The sequence below is a fragment of the Rhincodon typus genome, chromosome 12 (assembly GCF_021869965.1).
Source record: "Rhincodon typus isolate 14 chromosome 12, sRhiTyp1.1, whole genome shotgun sequence".
NCBI classification, from domain to species: Eukaryota; Metazoa; Chordata; class Chondrichthyes; order Orectolobiformes; family Rhincodontidae; genus Rhincodon; species Rhincodon typus.
In genome coordinates, this window is record NC_063343.1 from 18,819,186 (window position 1) to 18,843,058 (window position 23,873).

The 23,873-nt window shown below is 39.8% G+C and overlaps 1 protein-coding gene across 1 annotated transcript in view; it reads right to left on the reverse strand.

Moving 5' to 3' along the window:
- ctnna1 (catenin (cadherin-associated protein), alpha 1) overlaps nt 1–23,668 on the reverse strand; it is a 145,838-nt gene extending 122,170 nt beyond the window's left edge. The window contains exons 1-3 of the mRNA XM_048603943.1: nt 23,436–23,668; nt 5,800–5,914; nt 2,227–2,422 (exon numbers count right to left, since the gene is read on the reverse strand). Of these exons, the coding sequence (XP_048459900.1) occupies nt 2,227–2,422; nt 5,800–5,904 (301 nt within the window). The 5' untranslated portion in view covers nt 5,905–5,914; nt 23,436–23,668. The remainder of the gene's footprint in view (nt 1–2,226; nt 2,423–5,799; nt 5,915–23,435) is intronic.
- Nucleotides 23,669–23,873: the final 205 nt, after the last annotated feature.

Sequence of the window (23,873 nt, forward strand, 5' to 3'; positions counted from 1 at the left end):
ATTGGCATGACATCCACAAGCATTCACTTCCTCCACCACTGACTGTCAGTAGCAGCGGTGTATACTATCTACAAAATGCACTGCAGAACTTCACCAAAGATTCTCAGACAGCACCTTCCAAACCCATGACCACTTCCACCTAGAAGGACAAGGGCATCAGACATATGGGAACACCATCACCTCCAAGTTGCCCACCAATTTGCCCTCCAAGTCACCCACCATCCTGACTTGGAAATATATCACTGTTCCTTCACTGTCACTGGGTCAAAATCCTGGAATTCCCTGCCTAATAGCATTGTGATTCAACCCACAGCAGGAGGACTGCAGTGGTTCAAGAAGGCAGCTCACCACCACCTTCTTAAGGGCAACTAGGGATGAGCAAAAAATGCTGGCCAGCCAGCGATGTCCACATCCCACAAATAGAAAAAATAAAACGTAGAGCATAGCTATACCATACAACTAGCAATGATTCCAGGCAGCAAATCATCTTCACCTTTTCAAGGGCAATAAATCGAGTCATAGAGTAATACAGCATAGAAACAGGCCCTTAAGCACAAACTAGTCCATGCTGACCATGGTGCCCACTCAGCTAGTTCCAACTGCCTGCATTTGTTTTTATCCTTCCCATCCATGTACCTATCCAAATGTTTTTTTTTTAAAATGTTCTTATTTTACCTGCCTCAATCACTTCCTCTAATCGTCCATTCTGTACATACACCACTCTCTGCATGAAGAAGTTGCCCTTCAGGTCCTTCATAAAGCTTTCCCCTCTCACCCTAAACCTATGCCCTCTAGTTTTCAATTCCCCATCCCTGGGAAAGAGACTATATGCATTCACCCTATCTATGCCTCTCATGATATTAAATACCCCAATAAGGTCACCCCTCATTCTCCTACATTCCAACGAATAATGTCCTATCCTGGCCAATCTCTCCCTATAACTCAGGCCTACTAGTCCAGGCAACATTCTCATAAATCTTCTTTGCACTCTTTCCAGTTTAATATGTCTTTCCTATAATAGGGTACATAACTGTACACACTGCTCCAAGTGTGGCCTCACCAATGACTTATACAATTGTAACATAATATCCCAACTCCTACACTCAATGCCTCAACCGACGGAGGCTAGCATCCTAAATGTCTTCTTCGTTCCCTGTCTACCTGTGACGCCACTTTCAATGAACTATGTATTTATACTCCTAGGTCCCTCTGTCCTACAACACTCCTCTGGACCTCACCATTTATTGTGCAAGTCCTACATTTGTTTGACTTTCCAAAGTGCAACACCTCACACTTATCTGTATTAAATTGCATTTGCCAATCCTCAGCCCACTTCCCCATCTGATTAAGATCCCTCCGTAATTTTTGATAACCTTCCTTGTTATCAACAATACCTCCTAATTCTGTACTATCTGCAAACTTACTAATCATGCCTTGTACATTCACACCCAGATCACTTACGTAAATAACAAACAACAAATGCTGACTTCATTGAAAATGCACACATTTCATCATCAAATTTTAAAAGAGGCAGAGCTGCTTGTTATCGCCACACTGTATAGATCATTGGCTTAGCTAAACTCAGGGTACTATGAGTAATCTAGAACATTTACAACTGGAAGAATTTGTTGGGTTGGAAAAGATGTAACTAATAGAAAGGATAGGCCTTAAGAAAAGAAAAATACAAGCTCAAGGAATTTTCATTTCAGGTCACAAGAAAACCTTCAGATTTAGCCCAGATTTTAAAATCTCATGCTTTCATTAAAACTGAGTCTTGATGAATGTGGACAAAATTGATATATCAATGAAAAAATAAATTAACCTTCTCAAACAACAGATTATTTAAGTTCAAAAACACTGACCACATAGGCAAAAACACAACTAAAACTTCCACCAGGACCACACTTTATATAATCTAGTATAGCCTCAACCCAACATACTTTTCCACCTTTTTTGTATGAAAGGTAACAAACAATGGCCTTCTTCAATCAAATCTGCCCTTGTACCAGCTGAGCTGTTCAATATACATTTTCTTTCATGCCATCTTCCCCAAGATTCATGCAACTAATAGGTGAAAGTCGTGGTTTTCTTGCCAGTGGCCAAAAAATATTTTTCACAATAAATTCACGTGGTGCTAGACAGATCTATGACAGAAACAACAATGTACACTGTGCAATAATGTCCAAGTAGCTGCATTATTCTTTGTTCAGATAGTGTTACACTCACCTTGTTTACGTACATCGTCCACAGCTGCTATTAGTTCTTCCTTCAGGTACTGGCTCTCATGAGCAATTTTATCACCTTTCTCCAAGAAATTCTGTGTTGCCTGTTCCACAGAAGCAGCCAAAACATGAGCTTTTTTAGAGCGTCCTTTCTTTTTGTTAGACGGCCCTCTATTGCTGGTGTTAACAAGGGTAGTCACCTGAAAGTATAATTTTAGTTTTAAAGTCCTAAAGAATATTAAATTAAAAGAGCAAAAGGAACAGTAACTTGCATTTACATAGTATTTTTAATACACTTGACAGGGATGGAATCAAGTGAGTGGCAAGCCAAAAAGGGGCTTGACGTTGAAAAAGGCTCGAGAAGGAGAGAAGGGAAATTGAACAGAGAATTGCAGAACATCTAACCTAAAGCCATAATTAATTGTGGAACAAAACAGGGAAGCCTCTATTCTTCTAACTCAAGACATTCTGTACAAAGTTCAGAAGAAGTCTGGGTAGAAGCATACGTGAGTAAAAAGTTACAGTAAGGGCAATTTAAATGAACACAAGAATCTTAAGCTATAAGAATCTTAAGCTATAAGAATAGGGTACTGAGGGAACAGAGCTTACACAAATACTGAGTTTCAACAAACTGAACCTGCAGAGGATAGCCAGGAGAGCACTGGAATTGTCACATCCATAGGTTTCAGGAGCAAGCCGAGATAATTTCAAAAGATTTGCAATGCTGGAATGGTGGAAAAACTAAGCAGTCACGACTCATCAAGAAAGGAGTGAAATTTCACTAGGAAGGGCAGCCAATTGCATCAACTTATGATAAAATCTTGAGTTAAAGTAAAGCCAACTACCTGGGAGATAAGTGTACAAGCTCAACACGAAATATTGTGCCCCAAGATCTAAACAGGCCCGGACTGGATACTTGGTCATGGCTGAACTGGTAATTTTATCCAGCATGGGAGATACTTCTCAAATACAGAAGTGTGGGAAGCACAAAGAGGCTCACAATTCCCACTCCAGACTTTTACCAACAAATTTCAATTCCAAGTTGGTCAAAAAAAATCTGCTATGTTGAAGGCTCATCTGTGAATTATTTAGGCCAGGTATTGAGGATGGCTAAATACCATGCTGCATACCAGCCTTCCTCCCTGCTGTTCAGCAATACATAGACGACAACAATCAAGAAGCAGCAGCATTATGAAAATCCTTGCTTGGGCAATCATGCAAGAACATAAAAGTCAGAGTCTTACTACACAGAAACAGACCCTTTGGTCCAACTCATCCATGCTGACTAAGTTTTCCAAATAAAACTAGTCCCATTTGCCTGCATTTTGCACACATCCCTCCAACCTTTTCCTATTCACGTATCTGACCAAATGCCTTTTCAATGTTCTAACTGTACCTGTCTCTTCCACATCCTCTAGCAGTTCATTCCACATACAAAACACCCTCTAATTGTCACAATGCCATACTACATGGAAACAGATCCTTTGGTCCAACCAGTCCAAGACGACCATAATACCAAATTAAACTAGTCTCACCTGCCTGCGCTTGGTCCATATCCCTCCAAACATTTCTTATTCATGTACTTCTCTAAATGTCTTTTAAACATTGTAACTTCACTCACATCCACCAATTCCTCTGGAAGTTCATTCCACACACAAATCACTTAAAAAAGAACTGAAAAAGTTGCCCCCTCAGGTCCCTTTCAAATCTTTCTCCTCTCACTTTAAAAAAATGCAATCCAGTTTTGAACTCCCCCACCCTAGTGAACAGATCTTATCTATGCCCCTCACGATTTTATAAACCTCTAAGGTTCACTGCCTATGCTTCAGTGAAAAAAAATGTCCCAGCCTGATAACTCAAATCCTCCAGTCGCAATGACATCCTCGTAAATCTTTTCTCAACCCTGTTCAATTTAATAAAGTCAAGAAGTTACATTTCATGCAACTTCCTCTTAATATTTGAGATAAACTTAAATTGTTAAACAATACAGCTGTAAAAATACTAGTTTATATCCTGCAAGTCAAGAAAAGGACTTTTAAAAAAAAACTGCTTGACAAAATAGCTGATACGCAACAATGAAAGATCCGTATTTCTGCCTTCATCAGGAAGAGCCAGACACCCAGGAGTAACATTCCAATGACTACTAAAAAAAAGTATCAATTTTCCAAACCAGCACACAATGAATGGCCTTAATTGAACCTTTCCAAGGTGACTGAAGCAGTCAATGGGGGCGTAAAAAGAAACTATTTTATTTGGAGTCCAGAACAAGGGGTACAATGCTATAATTATGAGAGTTAGAATGATCATGGGTGACATCAGGCAGCACTTCTTCACAGAAGAGTACAGCAAAAACAGACACTCCCTGAAAAGTTACAGCTCTGTGAATTGTAAATTTCAAAACAGATTTTTATTAGGCAAGGTGATTAAGGAATGTGCAGCTGTTAGATTTTATTAGGCAAGTTAATTAAGAAATATGGAACAAAACTGAGCAAATCAAGTTACTATACAAATCAGAGAGCCCTCTTGTGGTGTAGTGGTAGTGTCCTTACCCCTGTACTGAGAGACCCAGGTTCAAGTTCCAGATGCTCCAAAGGTGTGTAATGTTTCTCAACAGGTGATTTACAAAAAAAGTTTTAAAAAAATTAAAAATTGTACGATACAAACCAGTCATGGTAGAACAGAGTCTAAGAGAGGACTGGTCTATGCTTGTTCCTATGTTCTACTGCATACCACCAATCTAGCACATCATTTCCAGGAGCACAAGAATCAACTTTGCATAGCTGACAAATTTTCTCCAATTTCAACTTTAACGTACAAAGTAAAAGGAAACATTGTCAAATCTCCATAATCGTTCCAAAGCATACTCCTTACTACAATTCCTTTCCCAAAAATTTTATATGGTATCTTAGGATAAAATCAAATATCAGAAAAACAAACCAAACTTTTAGGTTTACTGTTCTTAATTAATTGACATAACAGCTTCACCATATAGAAATGTAATAATATTAAGTACCATTTCTTTTTTCTGCTCTATGGTCACCCTGTTATAGGAAGGATATTAAGCTAGAGAGGGTTCAGAAGAGATTTACCAGGATTTTGCCGGATATGGAAGGCTTAAGTTATATAGTCGGGGTCTTTTTTCACTGGAGAGTAGGAAGTTCATAGGTGATGTTATAGAAGTTCACAAAATCACAATGGGTATGGACTGGGTTAATGGTAGGTGTCTTTTCCCTAAGATGGGGGATTTCAAGACTATGGGGCATATTTTTAAAGTGAGAGGAGAGAGATTTACAAAAAAACACCAAGGCAAAGTTTTTACACAGGGGGTGGTTTGCGTGTGGAATGAACTTCCTGAGGAAGTGGTGGATGTGGACAGTTACAAAGTTTAAAAGACACTTAGGTAAGTACATGAACACAAATGGTTTGGAGGGACATGAGCCTGGAGCAGGCAGGGAGGATCAGTTTAGTTTCAGATTATGTTCGGCACGGACTGGTTGGATCGAAGGGTCTGTTTTCATGCTGTATGACACGGAGAAGTTTGTAACTCTATTTAACTACTTCTGTGGAATATTCTAACCTGTGTAACCAAAGGTTCCAACAGACGTTCCACTGCCAAAGTCCTTATTTCTAGATTTTTCGGATCCCATTTGAAGCTAATATTCTGAGTGTTGATTGTTGTCATGATTTCTTGCCTATCAATAGAAAAAAAAAAGCCAATTAGAATCTTTTCCCAGAGCTCAGCAATCTATGATAAATAAACAATCAGTGCAAAATCAACATCATAATAGTTTTAGATCAATAATGAATTTTGTAACCAATCTAAAAGGATAGACAGCAGGAAAATAAATGTAATGAAACAAATTCTGTTCTCTCATGAAATTCAAGTAGACATTAAGCCTCATCTGCACTTCATACAGTGAATGATGAAATTAGCAATTTGTACTGCTCACAGGCCTGTTAGATACTTTGGCCATTTTATCAGTGAATGGTAAACTATACACACATGGTCCAACCTGTAAATAGAAAAATTTCTTAATCAACAAAAAAAATTAATACTAGAAAATCTCAAAATCCGTTTGCAAGAAAATTTGTAGCTCGGGTTGCGGATGAGGTTATAGATATGCTTGCCGAGCCAGTGGGTTTGGTTGCAAACATTTCATCACTCTGCTAGGTAACATCATCAATGCGCTTCTGGTGAAGCCTTGGCGTTCTGCCCCACTTGTTATTTATATGCCTTGGTTTGCTGGGGTGGTTGGTATTACTCCCAGTTCTGTCTCTCGGTGGTTTCTACACAGAATCTCAAGATCCATCAATCTCTATCATGACATGGTATGCTCTGGAATATCCTCCAACAGACCTTCAGATTAAGGTCTCACTCTTAAAACTCCTCCTTTTATCAAAAGAAAGGAATGGATTTTGTATTCCTTCAAAGTCCATGAAATGCTTTTATATTAGTTTACCTTTAACTTACAAAACAAAAATCACTTTCTGGACTGCCCTTAATTCAAGGATGGGACATGTTTCATTTTGTTCCCCCCTTTTTTTATAGTCAGAAGTTCTCTTACACAAACTGAATATTTTCTTCTCCTAATCACACGTGGTTTTCTCTTCATTGTTATGGTCCAGACCAAACTCGCTCATAATATTCAGAAGACAGGGTCTAGACCCTAACCTTTTTTCTATTTTAGAAGTAAATATAAGGTGTTGCATTCCAGATGCAATTCAATTGGTCAAACTACCAGATTTAAAGCAAAACACACTGTATTCATCCATCATTGTTACAATACAACAAAAGAAAGAAGGAATTGGAATAAATTGACTCTATTGGAAAACTTAATTAGTAAAAGTTATTGTATCTATTACTCTGTTCAGTGTTCCAATATAGTAACATCCCATAAATACACCCTTGACAAACAGCAAAAACAGAACACAGATTGTCTCACATGCAACTTCAGTAACAGGTAGAGAATTCCCAGTTTTTGGCTGTAAATGAGAGGGGAAAAAACAGCCTCCAGTTCTTCAAGACCTTAATAGCAATTGCTGAAGCAGTTCCATGAGAGCTTAACCACACCCATTCAGGCTGCTTCTATTATTTCAACATTTTAAAAGAAAAAGGCCTCAAGACCTGTTTACTCTAGTGGCTCTGGTAGACTGCTCATCACCTTTGCCTTAAAACCTCAAAACAAAAACCAGGACAAAATATGCCTCTTAAGGCCACAGTATCATTATATCATCTATTAATCACCACTGGTAATTTTTTGTTTTCAAATTGATTAATTTATATTCAAAGCCTGTTAGGGGTAATGCAGACCATTGTGTGTGTGTGTGTCTGTGTGTGTGTGTGTGTCTGTGTGTGTGTGTCTGTGTGTGTGTGTGTGTCTGTGTGTGTGTGTCTGTGTGTGTGTGTCTGTGTGTGTGTGTCTGTGTGTGTGTGTAAGTAAATGTTAGAAGGGGAAATAAAGCACTCTACCCCTGCAGTGCCCACCTCATTCTAAAAGAGATCAATAGCATTGGTGGACACCACATGCTCCCTTTCGAAAGGCACCCAGGCATGACCATAGCTGCAAAAGAGGGACAGTCAGCAGCTATGATGCCCTCCACAGCCTGCTACTGGGTCCTGTTAAATAGCCAACCTGCCCAAGTCAGGGAGCAAACCCACAAGGAGGTCCTCTGAATTGCCCACAAAAAGTTACATCTCCGCTTTTTCTGCTATGACAGTCCACCTGCTGTTTTAATGATTCTATCTTTCCGTAAATTAACCTTTTAAGTCAAAATGGCCAAACATTCAAGGTATAGTAGCCTCTAAGCTTGTGTTTACTCCACTTTCTACTGTTAAAACTTCAATTCCTGTAAATTATGTCTAAACAAATGAACCATGAATTAACTGTTTGCAAATTGTTGCCTAGGAAGGGTGCAAAATCAGTGGTCAACTCAGTGCTGCAGCATAACTGCTTGACAAGTTTAAATGGAGGAAACTGAAGCCTAATCAAGACTGCACACTGGGCAAGTAGTCCAATAGCCCAAGACAGTGCTGGAGGAGAGGAAAAAGTGGTAAACAGGTCATGTTGGTTGCCAACATACCTGTGGAAGCTGACCTAATTTCTTTAGTTGATGGCACCAGTTCCAGCATGTAAGCAAGAGCAAAACAGGGACAATGAGATCTTTAAGAACAGCAAAGAAAACACTGTGGTCAGAAATAGAAGTATGGATCTAAGCAACTGCAGTTCAAATGAGCCAGGAAGTGCAGGAAGAAACACCAAAGGCAGAGTGGTGTGGTGGGCAAGCAGTATCAATGGAAATCAACATGGGAAATGCAAAATAGTCAGAAGCTCATGCTTCTGATTCCAGATATTTCAGTACAGTTTAAAACATATTTGAAGAGTTTAAAAGCTATACTTGGAAGCACAGATTTAGGTTATAGTAGAAGTTCAAAGCACACGAGATAAATTGAAAATAGGTGGTATTGGGCAAACGACTGCAGTTGTGAAAGGGAGGAATACAGTATCCTTGGAATAAGGGAGCCACTTACATTATCAACCAGCTTTGCACTAAGATGGAAAGCCAGATGCTGGGAAAGGAGGTGGGGTGATAGAGAAAAGAGGAAGATGCACAGTTCCAGTTTTAGTGACATAGACAATTACGATGCCTTTCTCCAGGATCGCGGAGGCAGGGGAAGTAGGTTAAAAAAAGGAGTTGAAACTGTAGAAGCATAAAAATTTAGACTTCCTGGTGTAAAAGGGGGAAGAGTCAGATTTGGACTAGTCAGCAATCCTAGTACAGTACAATGAGTAAGAAGGTTGAAGACAGCAGAAACATGTAAAGTTGGGAAAGGAATGACTACCAAATAATTTTGAACTGCCCATCAGCACAACCACATTAACTTTGTGGCAGGTAACTTTAAATGATACATAAATACCATCAGTACACATTTGCGAAAGTGTAAATTTTGCAAAGACATCTACCTATATTTATAGATTATTAATACAGTATTTCTGGAAAGACAATAAGTGCGAGATCATTATGACAGATGCAAGAATCCCAAACAATCATAAGTCATACTACAGAAGAAAAAGGGATGCTGATTGACACATCATTGATTGCTTTCTCCAATGGCAACACCTCAACTAGAGAACCCAATGTTCCTGTGTAATTTAACAAGGCAGAAGGTTTAAATACATTTGTTTTGTTTGCAGAGAATAAGTCCCTGCGCACGAATGTGTGCATCTCCAGTGTCTCAGAAACTGTCCAAACAAGTTGATTAGAAATAATTAAATGAACTGTATTATGAGATTGAATTATTTTAAGTTAGTATAATGAATAGCACATTGCTCAGCTCCTCACTTGCAGAAGAGTAATGAATTGCTTTCCAATATGAGTGAGCCATGAAGGCAAAACTTACGTTCACGTATGAAAGGGCTCGCCTATAGCACACAAACAGGATGCTCCATACACCCCATTTTATCAATAAACAATTCTGCACAGTATGAAGTGTTGAATAAAGTTACTATAGCCAGTTCTTAATGAGCTATGTACAGTAAACTTTTTATTATCCGGCAGCAAAGGGATCAAGAGTGCACCAACTGATCAATTATTCCAGATAATCAAGAGGTCCACATACACAATGTAAAAATGCACACTAAGAAATAGAAACTTAATACAGAGGGTATACACATCACTGTCATACTTTTTTTCCCCGGTATAAAATCAATTGAATAGTAATGCAACTTTGTCTTAAACAAAACTTAGAGGCAGGGAATCTTCTCACTTGCACCTTCAACCGACTACTCAGACATTGTGGTACATTGTGGTATTTGAGGAGAAATTGACTCAAAATTGAATCAACTGTTGATATTTCATGTGGCCATTTGATTGAACAAAAAATGTTTACATTGAGGTAAGTAAATTAAACTATAACTGGACAGAATAAGACAGTAAACTTCACTGTATTTGGGGCATATAACTTTTGCCAGTTTATCAAGAGTGCCAGTTCATAAAGGTGCCAATTAAAACAAAGTCTGCTTTATGTTATAAAAATTCCACCACTAATACATTACTTACAAGCTGTACTCCTGCAATGTGAACTGCGACTGAAGAAAGCCATCAATATTGTCATTGCATTGCGATATCAAAACTACAATCCTCTGAATCTGCATTCATTGAAATTATGAACTTAGCAAGTTGCAGTTTTGATCTTAATGTCAGTACACACATGAATAGATGGTATAGCCACGTGACCCTTTAGGTCGCCACTCACTGAGAAATGTGTTTTTGATGGAATGAACTCTATCCAGTTAGAACACTCTGAAATCTCCTGTCCAGTTTACATTTCTGATACATAGATGATATGTTTGTAATGTTTAAATCTGCTTATACAATTTTGTGTACAAAGTTTCTTGTAGACTTTAATGTGCTCCATTCCATGCTCAAATCCACTTTTGAGATAGATTAGTTTAACTTGCTCCCTCACCTCCACGTGCTAGTGAGGAAATTCACCAATTGTTTCTCTACTTCTGTTGATCACCAACCTGCCTTCACTGGCCAATGTGTGTGTGTGGCTCCACGCACTGTAAAATTGGCCTTATCAGCAGTCTTGGAAATAGAGCCTTATCAATTTCCTCGCCTTGCAAGCTCGACACAAAGTGCATCAAAGCACGTCTACTGGACAATAGCTGTCCCAATCAGATCATTGTTCACTGTGCATTATGCAAACTCATAAATGGACCAAAGACTGTCATTTGAGCCTGAAATTGCCTAGTCTACCTCAAATGGCCCTAGAAAGTTCAAGTATGCCAAAATTAAAAGTTGGTTTAGCAAGTTGTTTTACAATGCTACCATGCAGCAGAGTCATTTGTCATTATGATATACAGCATGGAGACAGACCCTTCATTCCAACTCATCCATGCTGAGTAGATATCCTACATAAATCCAGTCCCATTTGTCAGCATTTGGCCTATATCTCTCTAAACCCTTCCTATTCATATTCCCGTCCAGATGCCTTTTAAATAATGTTATTGTACCAGCTTCCACCACTTCTTCTGGCAACTCATTCCATATATGCACCACCCTCTATGTGAAGAAGTTGCTCCTTAGATCCCTTCTATATCTTTCCTCTCTCACCTTAAACCCATGCCCTCTAGTTTTAAATTCCCCTAACCCAGGGAAAAGACCTTGTCTATTTACCCTATCCATGCCCCTCATGATTTTATAAGCCTCTATAATGTCACCCCTCAGCCTCGGACGCTCCAGGGAAAATAGCCCCAGCCTATTTAGCCTCTCCCCATAGCTTAAATCCTCCAACCCTGGCAACATCCTTGTAAGTCTTTCCTGAACCCTTTCTAGCTTCACAACATCCTTCCTCTAGGAGGGAGACCAGAATTGCATGCAATACTCCAAAAGTAGTAGCAAGAGTAGTATTTTTCATTAACAGGATACTGCCAGGTGCCCAAAAAGACATTGCTCAGATGTTTGGTAGACACAATGTCGTATATGAAATTTGACACTGGTGCAATGCCAAGCACTGTTCTTAAGTTGTACATTCCAACGACAGGCTGAGTAAATCAAACAAAGTTCCTCTGATTTTACATAAAAAGCAGAGTACAGATTACACTAAACTCATTTGCAAATTTCAAAAAACATCTCTCAAACATTTTCACTAGTCCCACACAAAACTCAACTTCCACAGCATAACTGTCCTGTGCTTGTGCATCTACATTTGAGGTACTAAACTTTAAACAAGTCTAATAAATGTACACGTACTTGGAGTTTACAATGTGTTAAATCAGGAGTGAAATACAGTAGATATTATAATTATGACTCGCAAGAAAATTTGCAGGATAGCTGCCACAGTTTACAGTTTATTCATCATTTTTATACAAAAATTGCATTAATGAAACATTTCCATGGAACAATAGCAGACAGCAAATACAAGGGCATAGGAATACAAGGTCAAATCTCAAACCATAAGCATTTTGAAACAAAGTGCAACACCAAGCCACATAGAAGATGTCAAATGACCAAAAGCTTGGTCAAACAGGTGGTTTAAGAGAGTGTTCGAGAACTTTCAGGTCAGACAACTGAATGCATTATCATCAATAATGGAGCAATTAAAGATTTGGGGTATACAAGAGGTCACCAAAAAGTAAAGATATTTCACAGGACTGTGGATCTGCAGAAATTCAGGCTCTTGTGGTTCAGTAGTGGTGTACCTACTTCTGAGTCAAGTGGCACAGGTTTAAGTCCCAACTGATCCAGAGGTGTCTATTAACTTCACTGAAAGGGCTGATTTTGATACTTTGCGTTGGTGTTTACTAGAGAGGGATGATGTGGGTATAGAAATCAAGCAGATGGACTCTGACAGACTTAAAGAAGTTAGCATCGGCACAGAGATGGTTCTGAGTAGTCTGGCATGCTTGAAGAGTAGATGCATCTTTAGAGCCAGATGAAATGCATCCCATGCTGTTGAATGAGGCAAGGGAGGGAATAATGACCATGGCAGATTAGCTACTTCAAAAGTCTATTATTCCCACATTTCCCCCCTATCCTTTGATCCCTTTAGCCCAAGTGCTAGATCCAGCTCCTTCTTGAAATCATATAATGTTTTGGCCTCACTGGCTCTCAGTAAAGAAATTTCTCCTCATCTCAGTCCTAAAAGGTTTACCCCTTATCCTGAAATTATGACCCTGACTCTGCACTCCTCCACTATTAGGAGCATCGCTCCTGCATCCAACCTGTCTGGTCCTGTTAGACTATTAGAGGTTTCTATGAGATTCTCCCTCATTCTTCTGAACTCCAGTGAATACAATCTTAACCAATTCAATCTTTCCTCATAAGTCAGTTCTTCCATCTCAGAAATCAATTCGGTAAACCTTTGCTGCACTCCCTGTATAGCAAGAATGTCATTCCTCAGATAAAGAGACCAAAACTGCACACAAAATTTCAGGTGTGGTCTCACCAATGCCCTGTCTCATTGTAGCAGGACATCTTTGTTCTTGCACACAAATATTTTCACTATGAAGGTAACATACAGTTTGCCGTCTTTACTGCCTACTGTACCTGCAGGCATAGTTTCAGCAATTGGTGCAAGAGGATACCCAGAACATTCCCTTTTCAATTTGCAGCCATTCAAAGAATCTGCTTTTCTATTTTAGCTACTTAAGTGGATAACTTCACATTCATCTATGTCATATTGAACAATTTGAATGAGAATATAAGAAGTGTAGTAACTAAGTTTGCAGATGACACCAAAAATTGGCAGTATGGTGGACAGTAAAGAAGGTTATCTAAGAACACAACAGGGTCTTGAACAACTGGGCCACTGGGCTGAGGAGTAGCAGATGGAGTTTAATTTAGATAAATTTAGATAAATGCAAGGTTTTGCATTTTGATAAGACAAATCAGGGCAGGACTTACACAGTCAATGGTAGGGCCCTGAGGAATGCTGTCGAACAGAGGCCTAAGGGCTCAGGTACATTGTTCTTTGAAAGTGGTGTCACAGGTAGACTGGGTGGTGAAGGTGGTGTTTGGCACACTTGCCTTCATTGGTCACGGCATTGAGTGTAGGAGTTCTGACATCACATTGCAGTTATACAGACAATGATGAGGCCACTTCTGGAGTTCTGGGTACAGTTCTGATCACTCTGCTATAGGAAGGATGTTATTAAATTGGAAAGGGTGCAGCAAAGATTCACAAGGGTGTCACTGAGTCTGGAGGATTTGAGTAATAAGCAGAAGCTGGATTGGCTAGGACTTTTCTCCTTGGACCATAGGAGGTTGAAGTTATAAAATCATGACAGGCAAAGATGAAGTGACTAGCAAAGGTCTATTCCCTAGGATAGGGGAACTCAAAACTAGAGGGCATAGATTTAAGAGGAGGGGGGGAAAAGATTAAAAAGGGACCCGAGGGGCAACTTTTTCACACAGAAGCTGGTAAGTATATGCAATGAACTGCGAGAGGAAGTGGTAGAGGCAGGTACAGTTACAAAATTGAAAAGATATTTGGACACATACGTGAATAGAAAAGGTATAGAGGGATATGGGCCAAACACAGGCAAGTGGGACTACTTTAGTTTGGGAAACCTGGTCAGCATGGATGAGTTGGAGTGAAAGGCCAGTTTCCGTGCTGTATGACTATTTGCCCACTTTCTAAGCCTGTCCAAATCAACACAGCATCTCCGCATCCTCTTCACAGCTCACCCATTCACCCAGCTTTGTCATCTACAAATTTTTGGACGTTACATTTAGTTCCATCATCTAAATCATTGACATATTACCAATTCTTGAAGCACCCCACAACTCACTACCTGCCATTCAGAAAAAAAAAGACCTATTTCTTCCTACTTTTTGGTTTCCTGTCTGTTTACCAATTTTCTATCAGTCTCAATACAGTTCCCCATCCCATGCATTTTAATTATCCACATCAATCTCTTGTGGTTCTTTGTCTAAAGCCTTCTGAAAGTCCACAAATATAAGATCAAATCCATAGGTTCCACCAATCAACTCCAGAGGTTACATCGTCAGAGAAATCGGATAGGCTTGTCAGGCATGATTTCCCTTTTGTAATTTTCAGCGTTTTCTAAGTGCTCAGATGTAAAACGCTAAATAATGAACTCTAGCATTTTTCCCATCAACAAAGTCAAATTTACTGATCTATAATTCCTTGTTTTCTCTCTACTTCCCTTTTTAAATAGTGGGGTTACATTAGCTAGGAACCGTTCTACAGACTATAGAATCTTAGAAGATAACTGGCAACGTGTCCACCATTTCTAAAGCTACTTAAGATTATCAGGTGTAGATTATTAGGCCCTAGGGATTTATCAGCTTTCAATCCCCAATTTCTTCAAAACCATTTCTCTACTCATACAGATTAGCTTCATTTTCTCCTCTAAGCTCGGTGATCCCCATGATTTCTGGTACATTATTCATGTCCTTCTTTGTGAAGGCAGAAGTGAAGTATGAAATTTAGTTTGTCAGCTCATCGTACATACATCAGTTTCTGACTGTAAGGGCCTTACATTAGTTTTCACCAATACTTTTCTCTTCACATACCTATAGAAACTTTTATAGTCTGTTCGTATGCTCCCTGCAAGCTTACTCTCAATTTTCCTTTTCTTAATCTCTTGGTCCACTTTCGCTGATTTCTAAACTGTCCCCAATCTTCAGGTCTGATTATTTTTTTCTTCTTGCCAATTGATATGCCTCTTTGTTTGCATTTAATATTATCTCTAATTTTCCCTCACAAACCATAGTTTGGTCAATGTTCTTTTTTGCTGTCTTGCACCAGAGAGGAATAAACAATTTTTGTAGATCACCCATTCTACTCTTTGAATACTTATCATTGCTTAAAAAGGAAAGTGAACCAGCAACATTTCCCAAATCAGCATAGCCAACGCATGTCTTAAGATTCAGAACCCTCGTCTCAGAATCAACTGATTCTCCATCTTGTTTAAGAATTCTATCATATTGTAGTCACTCATCCCCAAGAGATCTCTCAATTACATCTGCAATTATTCTCTCCTCACTGCATAATATTCAGTTTAAAAATGACCTATTCTTTAGTTGGTCCCTCAACAAATTGGTGCAGAAAGCCATCCATGTACTCTCCAGGAATTCCTCCTCCACAGTGTTGTAACTGATTTGATTCATCCAATCCCAATGCAAATTAAAGGCATCCATAATTACAGTATAATGAACCAGCTGGTTAAGCACTTGAGCGGGATAAACAAGTCAAGGGAATACATGATGAATGGCAGGGCCCTGGGAAAGCACTAAAGGATCAGATGGTCCTTGGCGTGCATGTCCCAGTACCTGAAGGGCCGAGTGACAATTAGATAAAGTGGTCTAAGAGGCACATGGGATACTTACCTTCATTAGCCAAGGCAGGCAGTTTAAGAGCAGGGAAGTGACTCTGGAACTGCATAAAACATTGGTTTGGCCCCAGCTAGAGTACCGCCTGCAATTCTGGCACGAGATTTCACGGGAGAGGGTAAAGTAGTGATTAATCTGTATGATGCCTGAGCTGGAGGGTTTTAGTTCTGAAGAGAGATTGGATAAACTGAGACTGTTTTCCCTTGGAGCAGAGGAGACTGAGTGGGGCTGATGTGATTAAGATGCAGAAAATAAAGAGAAGAGACAGCAGACAGGAAGAGACCCCCCCCCCCCCTCCCCTTGAAGGGACCAATGACGGACAGCATAGATTTAAGGTACGGGGCAGGAGGTTTAAAGTGGATGGGAGGATTTTAATCCCCCACCCAGAGGGTAGGAAGAATCTGGAACTCACTACCTGTAACAGTAGGCGAGGCAAAACAAATTAAGTATTCAGATATACACTTACAATACCAAGGCATACATGGCTATGGGCCAAGTGCTGGAAAACAGGATTAGAATAATCATTTTTGACCAGCACAGACTTGATGGGCTACAGCCTTCTTCTATGCAATAGACCTCTATGACTCTAAATGCTCGAGGTAGGAAACATTCTGAAGACAAGAGAAAGAATTTTAAAATCATGATACTGCCTGAGCACGAACCAAAGATCAACATGCACAGGGGTTGATGGGAGCAGGCGGTGGGGGCGGGAGCTGTCTGAACAGGACTTGTTCAGAGTTACATAATAGAGTTGAAAACAACCACGCCTACCATTGGAATAAACAAAGTTGAAAGCTTATCTCAGGATTAAATGCGATACCCAAGTTGAAAACATACTGTTTTGAGTGCAGTGTTGCCAGGAAAAGGGATGGAGCCAGACTCTTGCAGCAAAAAGTAACGATTTCAGTCTTCCAAGTATTTCTTTCTATTCACAAATTAACAATCAGCATCATTAGTTGAGCCAGAATTTATTGCCCATTTATTCCCTATTTGTCCTCAAAAAAGTGACAACGTGCTGCTTTCTTGAACTGCTGCAGTCCACTTGTAGGTGGACGCATAATACCATGATGTCAAAAGTCCCAAGAACAGCATGCCCCAGCAACACGTTTCCAAGTTAGGATGGCAAGTGGCTTGGAGGTGTATCTCCACGTGATGGCATTTCCATATATTAGCTGCCCTTGTCCTTTTAAATGGTAGTGATCGTGGGTTTGAAAAGTAATGTCTAAGGAGCCATGGTAAACTTCTACGTAACATTTTTGTCAATGGTACACAACTACTCAGTACGGAGGGACTGAACTTTTAGTATGAAGCCCATCAAGCAGACTGCTTGTCCTGGATGATGTCAAGCTTCTTCAGTATTCAGGCGGAATGGTGGTTGCAATTAGCACTGCTGTCTTATAGCACCAGAGACCCAGGTTTGATTCCAAACTTGGGTGACTGTCTGTATAGAGTTTGCATGTTCTCCCCAGGTCTGCTTGGGTTTCCTCTGTTCTAAAAGGTGAAAATTACTGGACATCAGGTAGGCAGTCCAGTAATTTAGCAACAGTGCACAGGTCAAGTGAGGTGCTGTTGAAGTAGAGGTGGGTGGCTTCAACACAAACATGAGAACTAATGCTGTCTCTTTAGATGATAATTTTATCAACAAATGGCACATAAGCAAGAAATAGAAGAGGGCCAAGAATGGAATTTTTGAAGGACACCAGCAGTAAGTGAGGAAGTAAAGAGGCTACAAAGCCCTGATTTTTGAATCCTCTAACAATAAGCAGAACACTAAGATTAGGCTTTGGAAACCTTATGGCTAACAATATTAAAAAAATAGGAGTGAATCCCATCAGCTGCATGGGCACGCATTTAGCTTACTGTTGCAGTAAGGACTTCCTTAGTACATATCTCAACCAATACCTCAACATACGGATAAGACCAGAATCTTCACATACTGATTTTCCCCTACTCAGGAAATCCAAGACCAACTGTAATACAATGTAACACACAAATACCAATGCAATACCTTGACAACTGCACTGCAACTGAAGGAGGATTTTCAGTTTCTGTGGCTCAATTATTGATCAAAGCAATGAAATGGAGAAAACAATAAATGTGAAGTATATTTCTTCTTGGTTTCAATTAGAAAAGTCTTTGCAAGGCACAAGAACTTGGCTGCATGTTAGTCAAAATTCTATTTAGCAGTCAACAAGAAATTGTTTCATAATTTTTATTTTTATGCCTGACAGAGGTAATGGGTATGTTTTGGTGACTAAAAGTGTAGGGAAAGATTCTCCTGTAGGTCATAAGGACAACAGTAACTGGTGATATTTAATATCACTTAGCTACAAAGATTAATACATAAAATGGGATGATGCAACAATGAATTCTACATACACAGCAAAACATCCAGTTAGAACTTTCTTCTCAGTAAAAGTTATTACATTATTAAAAAAAAGTTATAATTGCAACATCCCATTTGTAAAGACAAATAAATAACATGATGTCAAGTGAGCCCACAAATCCTACCTTCAATGTCTGATACACATTACATCAGATGATCAAACTCACCAAAGCACTAAACGACTATAAATGCATCCACAACCAAAATCTGGAAGCAGTTGCACCTGAACCTATTCAGTGAGTCCTGCAGGAAGGAGCACAAGATCAGACACAACAGCTGTTATGAAAGCCAGTTACAAACTTCCCTGCTACTCACTATGTAGACCTCCAGAGCAAAATCACTTGGGTAATGTATGGAAGGCACATTTTCCTAAATGGTACCACCTAACTTGGCCTTAGCACAAGAAAGGCACATACAGAACATACACGTTTTTCTGACCAATTGCTTTTGGACATCTAAACAGTATTGCAATGATTTCAAGCATGATTACAAGTTACGCAACACAGTGCAAATCACCTTCAAAACGCTCCATAACATTTCTTCCAAAACTGGGGCAAGCACATTTTTTCTTTGCTTTTGGAAGGATGGCAGAAGAGAGAGTGAGTGGATACTCATAGTAAAAGCATTACGAAAGAATTCAAGTTTTATTATCATGTGCATGAAAAAACAATTTTCGGTTTTAGAGCTAAATTGTACATTTTATCAAAAACAAGGGAGATGCTGACCTAAAATGTTAGCTGTTTGAGCTGCTGAGTACTTTCAGATGTTTGCTTATTCTTGATCCCAAATCCCTTGAATAAATGACTAGCTCTGGTTCAATGTGTAAACAAGATGAACAGAGTATACTATAAAAGAATCCAAACCAATAAAACTGGAAACTAGCTTGAAAATTAAAAAAGGTATTTATGAAAGAACCTTAAGTATTTCTCTTTTTAACCATGTCCCAAGTTAAATTCTCTGACAGTCTGACTAGCTAGTGTTACCATGAAGTAGCATTCTGACCCGATCTTGTCTTTTCAAATTTTATTTGTTCATAACACAAAAGCGCAAGAAGGGTCCCACTTGTTAGTTATATGCCTCGGTTTGCTAAGGTGGGCATTACTTCCGGTTCTGTTTTTCAGTGGTTTGTATATTGGGTCCAGTTCAGTGTATTTGTTGATGGCGTTCCAGTTGGAATGCCAGACCTCCAGGGATTCCCTGGCATGTCTCTGTTTGGCTCGTGCTATTATGGATGCATTGTCCCAGTTGAATTTGTGTCCTTCCTGGTCTGTGTGTATTGAAACCAAGAGACATGACCAATTCTCACTGGTCTCAACACACGCAGACAAAGGAGGACACAAATTCGACTGGGTCAACACATCCATAATAGCACAAGCCAAAGAGTGACATGCCAGGGAACGCCTGGAGGCCTGGCATTCCCAATCAGAACTCCATCAACGAATACATTGGTTTGTATATCGAGCCCAGTTCACTGAAAAACAGGACCGGAATAATGCTAGTCACCCCAGCAAACCAAGGCATATAAATAACAAGGGGAACAGAACACCAACACTTGCACAGACCATGTTACCTATCAGGGTAGTTGCAAGTAACATTCATGCCACACAAATGCCAGGCTATGACCAGCACCAATAAGACAGACTCTAATGGCCAACTCTTGACATTCAATGGTGTTGCCATTACTGAAATCCCCTATCACCATCCTTGATGCTACCATTGACCAGAAACTCAACTGGGCTCACCACATAAACACATGCCTTTATTCTGAGACTAAGCCTTGTGGTCCTAGGCTCTGCCATGAGGAGAATCATCCTCTCAACATTTACTCTGTCAAGGCCCTTAAGAATCTTAAATATTTCAATATGATCACTTCTCATCTAAATTCCAATGAGTAAAGTCTCAACCTGTTTGCCATTTGCTCATAAAATGACCCTCCACTTCAGGGATCATCCGAATGAACCTTCTCCGAACTGCCTCCAATGAAATAGTGCAGCTCCAACAACACTCAAGAAGCTTGATACCATCCAGGATGAAGCAACTAGCTTGATTGGCACCACATCCATAAAACATCCACTCCCTCCACCACCAACGCTCAGCAGTAGTGTGTACTATCCACAAGATGCACTGCAGAAATTCAAAGATCCACAGAAAACATCTTCCAAACCCACAACCATTTCCATCTAGAAGGACAAGGGCAGTGGATACATGGGAACACCAACTGCAAGTCCCCCTCCAAGCCACTCAGCGTTCTTTCTTGGAGATCACTGTTTCTTCACTGCCACTGGGTCAAAATCCTAGAATTCCGTCCCTAATGGCATTGTGGGTCAATCCACAGCAAGTGGATTGCAGCGATTCAAAAAGGCAGCTCTTCTAAGAAGCTGTACTTACTTAAAGGCAAATGGGATGGGCAATAAATGCTAGCCAGCCAGCAAGGTCCACATCCTACAAATGTAAAAAAAATCACAGACTTAAGTTACTGAACCAATTGATTCACTTAAGTTTAGAAGTCACATGACACCAGACAAAGTGCTCTGAAAGCTTGAGATTTCAAATAAACTTGTTAGTCTATAACCTGGTGCCATGTAACTTCTGACTTTGTCCACCGCAGTCCAACCCCGGCACCTCCACATCGTCACTGAAGTTTAGAATTAGACTGCAGACAGTAGTATTGATAGATCCCATTATTATTTCTCAAAGCTTATATTCAAAAAGGGGATGACCAAACCAAGTACAATCATAATATTTGCAACTGGAGTCTACAGAACTTCTCAAGCATCTATTGGAACTTTACAAAACTAAGTTACTTGCGTGAGTATTAGAAAGGAGACAACACTATTACAAAGTTCACTCAGTTCTTAGGATGCACTAATACCAATTGCATTCCAAAAAGAACAGATGGACATAACACCTGTAAAATGGTAAAACTGACTTCAGTAAAAGAAGGCAATTTCTGAAGCAAAGTCACAAAACTGCAACTACTCAAAGACTCATGAAATGATTGGAGTCCACTGAAGAAACATTTACATAAATATATTTTTAAGTTAATCAACAATGAAATGAATTGAAAATGTACATGGAGACTTTACAGAAAAGATTACATTTCAGAATATTCAGCTTTAACAATAAATTTGGACACCAGCTCGTGTAAGCCTGAAATTCATCAATTGGATAACAGTATTTAACAAAATAACTGAGGAAAACCATGAAAAATTTTTTTATGCAAATCCTACTCAAATGGTTTTGTAAGAGTCTGAAGAAGTACATTTCATACGCAATAAAAAGTGAAACAATCAGATTTTAAACAGATTTGTAATTAACATCACAATTATGGTTGTATGGATAGTTAAGACTTTACATTACAAGAACAGCTTCTTTACTGCTGTTATCAGACTGATGGATGGACTCTAACTTCAAATATTGTCGATCTTGTTTCACACACCTTCTGTGCAGTGTAATCTGTATGCTTCGCTTTGTCTAAGCGCCCCATGATCTGTATCTCCTTGCTTACTATGACCTACCTGTACTGCTCGCAAACAAAGCTTTTCAGTGTATTCCAGTACACATGACTATACTAAATCAAATCAAATTCAGGCAGTTTTCAAGAGATTATTTCAGATCTCTCTATACCTTATTCCTCCCCATCTCTATTTTCTTTTGGCTCTACACAACTTGAAATAAGATATCTGTGCTTCTCCAATTCTGGCATCCCAATTTGAATCAACCATTCAATTAGCAACCACATCTTCAGGTACCCATGCCCCAAAGCGCTATCCTTCATCACACTCCAGGCTAGTTTCCCACGTTTTACACTTTGAAAATGTTTGCTCACCTGAAGTTCAGGTGTATGTGTCCTTACTCGGATCAAGCCCAGTTATCACCCTGTTCCTCGTGGACTTTGCCTAAGAGTCAACAATATTTTAATTTTGAAATTTTCACCCTTGGTCTCAAACTCTTTCATGCTCTCCTTAGTTTCCGCCTCTAATCTCCTCCAGCCCAACAACCCACAAAAATGCACTCCTCCAAATGCGGCTTCTTCAGCATCCTTGATTTTAATCACTCCACCATTGCTGGCCGTACATTCAGCTACCAGGGTTACTTACCTCAGGAATACCCACTTACACCCCTGTCTTCGACTAAGGTTTTGACCCTTCGTCTTCACGTGGCTCGATGTCTAATGTTGCTTTATAATGCACAAAGTATCTTAGTATATTTTGATTATGTTAAAAGGAGCTGTATTAACAAACTACTGTCAAAACTAGAAAGAAGCAACGTTTAAAAGCTTCGCAGCATTGTTCACATACCCGCTCACCCAGTTACTGAGACATTCTATATTTATTTCAAAATTACAACGTACTGAGACTAACATTTGGGGGAAGGAATACGTAGTCTGAGTTGGCGTCTGAAATCCCACCTACACTAATTTAAAGCAAAAAGGAATGTCACATTTAGAACTCATTTGGATGGAGGGAAAAAATAACTTTGGGAAACAGTACATAAAAGGCTTAACGAGTGGGACTGTGCACTTCGACTCTGTAACGAGTCGTACTGTTCTGAAATGTGTACAACAGCTCATGGGGCGGTGCCGGGCCCTCTCCTTCTCCCGTCCACAAATCCTGGAAGAGGATGAGGCCTAAAATGGGCGGCGAAGAGTCCAAACAAGCGCTAAGACGGAGAAATAAAAGTGTGGTACGCACACGTTATTTTTTTTTTTAAAAAAAGACAAATCTGTGCCTCTAACCGCAACCGCGGAAATCCTGGCTGAGAAAGAGTGAAGCCCGGCACCAACACCGGGCTCGAGCGGCCATTTAAACTTCGCCGGAGTTCGAAACGGAACTTTCCCAAGGGCCACCACCGACAACTGAAACCGTGAGTTTTCACTGAAATTCCATTATTTCTTAAAAGTTATGTTTGCTTGTTTGTTTGTTTTTGTTAACAAAAGTATTTTCCTTCCGCTCCTCACTTACTTGGTTTAAATCGCTGTTTTCAATCAGTTCTCCAAACAGTTGTTTTTCCCAAAAAAAAGTCGTAATTCCGTTTGTTTCCTTTATTTTGCTGCCGCTTCTTTTCCTCCGGCAAAGACACAATACTTGAAACCTGACTGACTCCCAACCTAGTGAGTCACCGAAACCAAACCAGCCGGGAGGAGGGGGAGGGCGAGAAGCGCTTCCAAGGAAGTGGCCACACGCCCCCTGCGCGGCCCGCACCAGAAGCAAACGTGAAAAGTGCGCGGGAGAGAAAAAAAAATCCCCAAATAAGAATAAAGACACACTAAATTAAATAAACAAAAATGTAATCTGGAAAGCACCGTGCTATGAGCTGAAGGGGAAATTGTGTAGAATTGGCTAATGCCGGTGGGAGGGCAGCAAAAGTTGGAAATGGCCTCAGTGCCACACCCAGAGGGA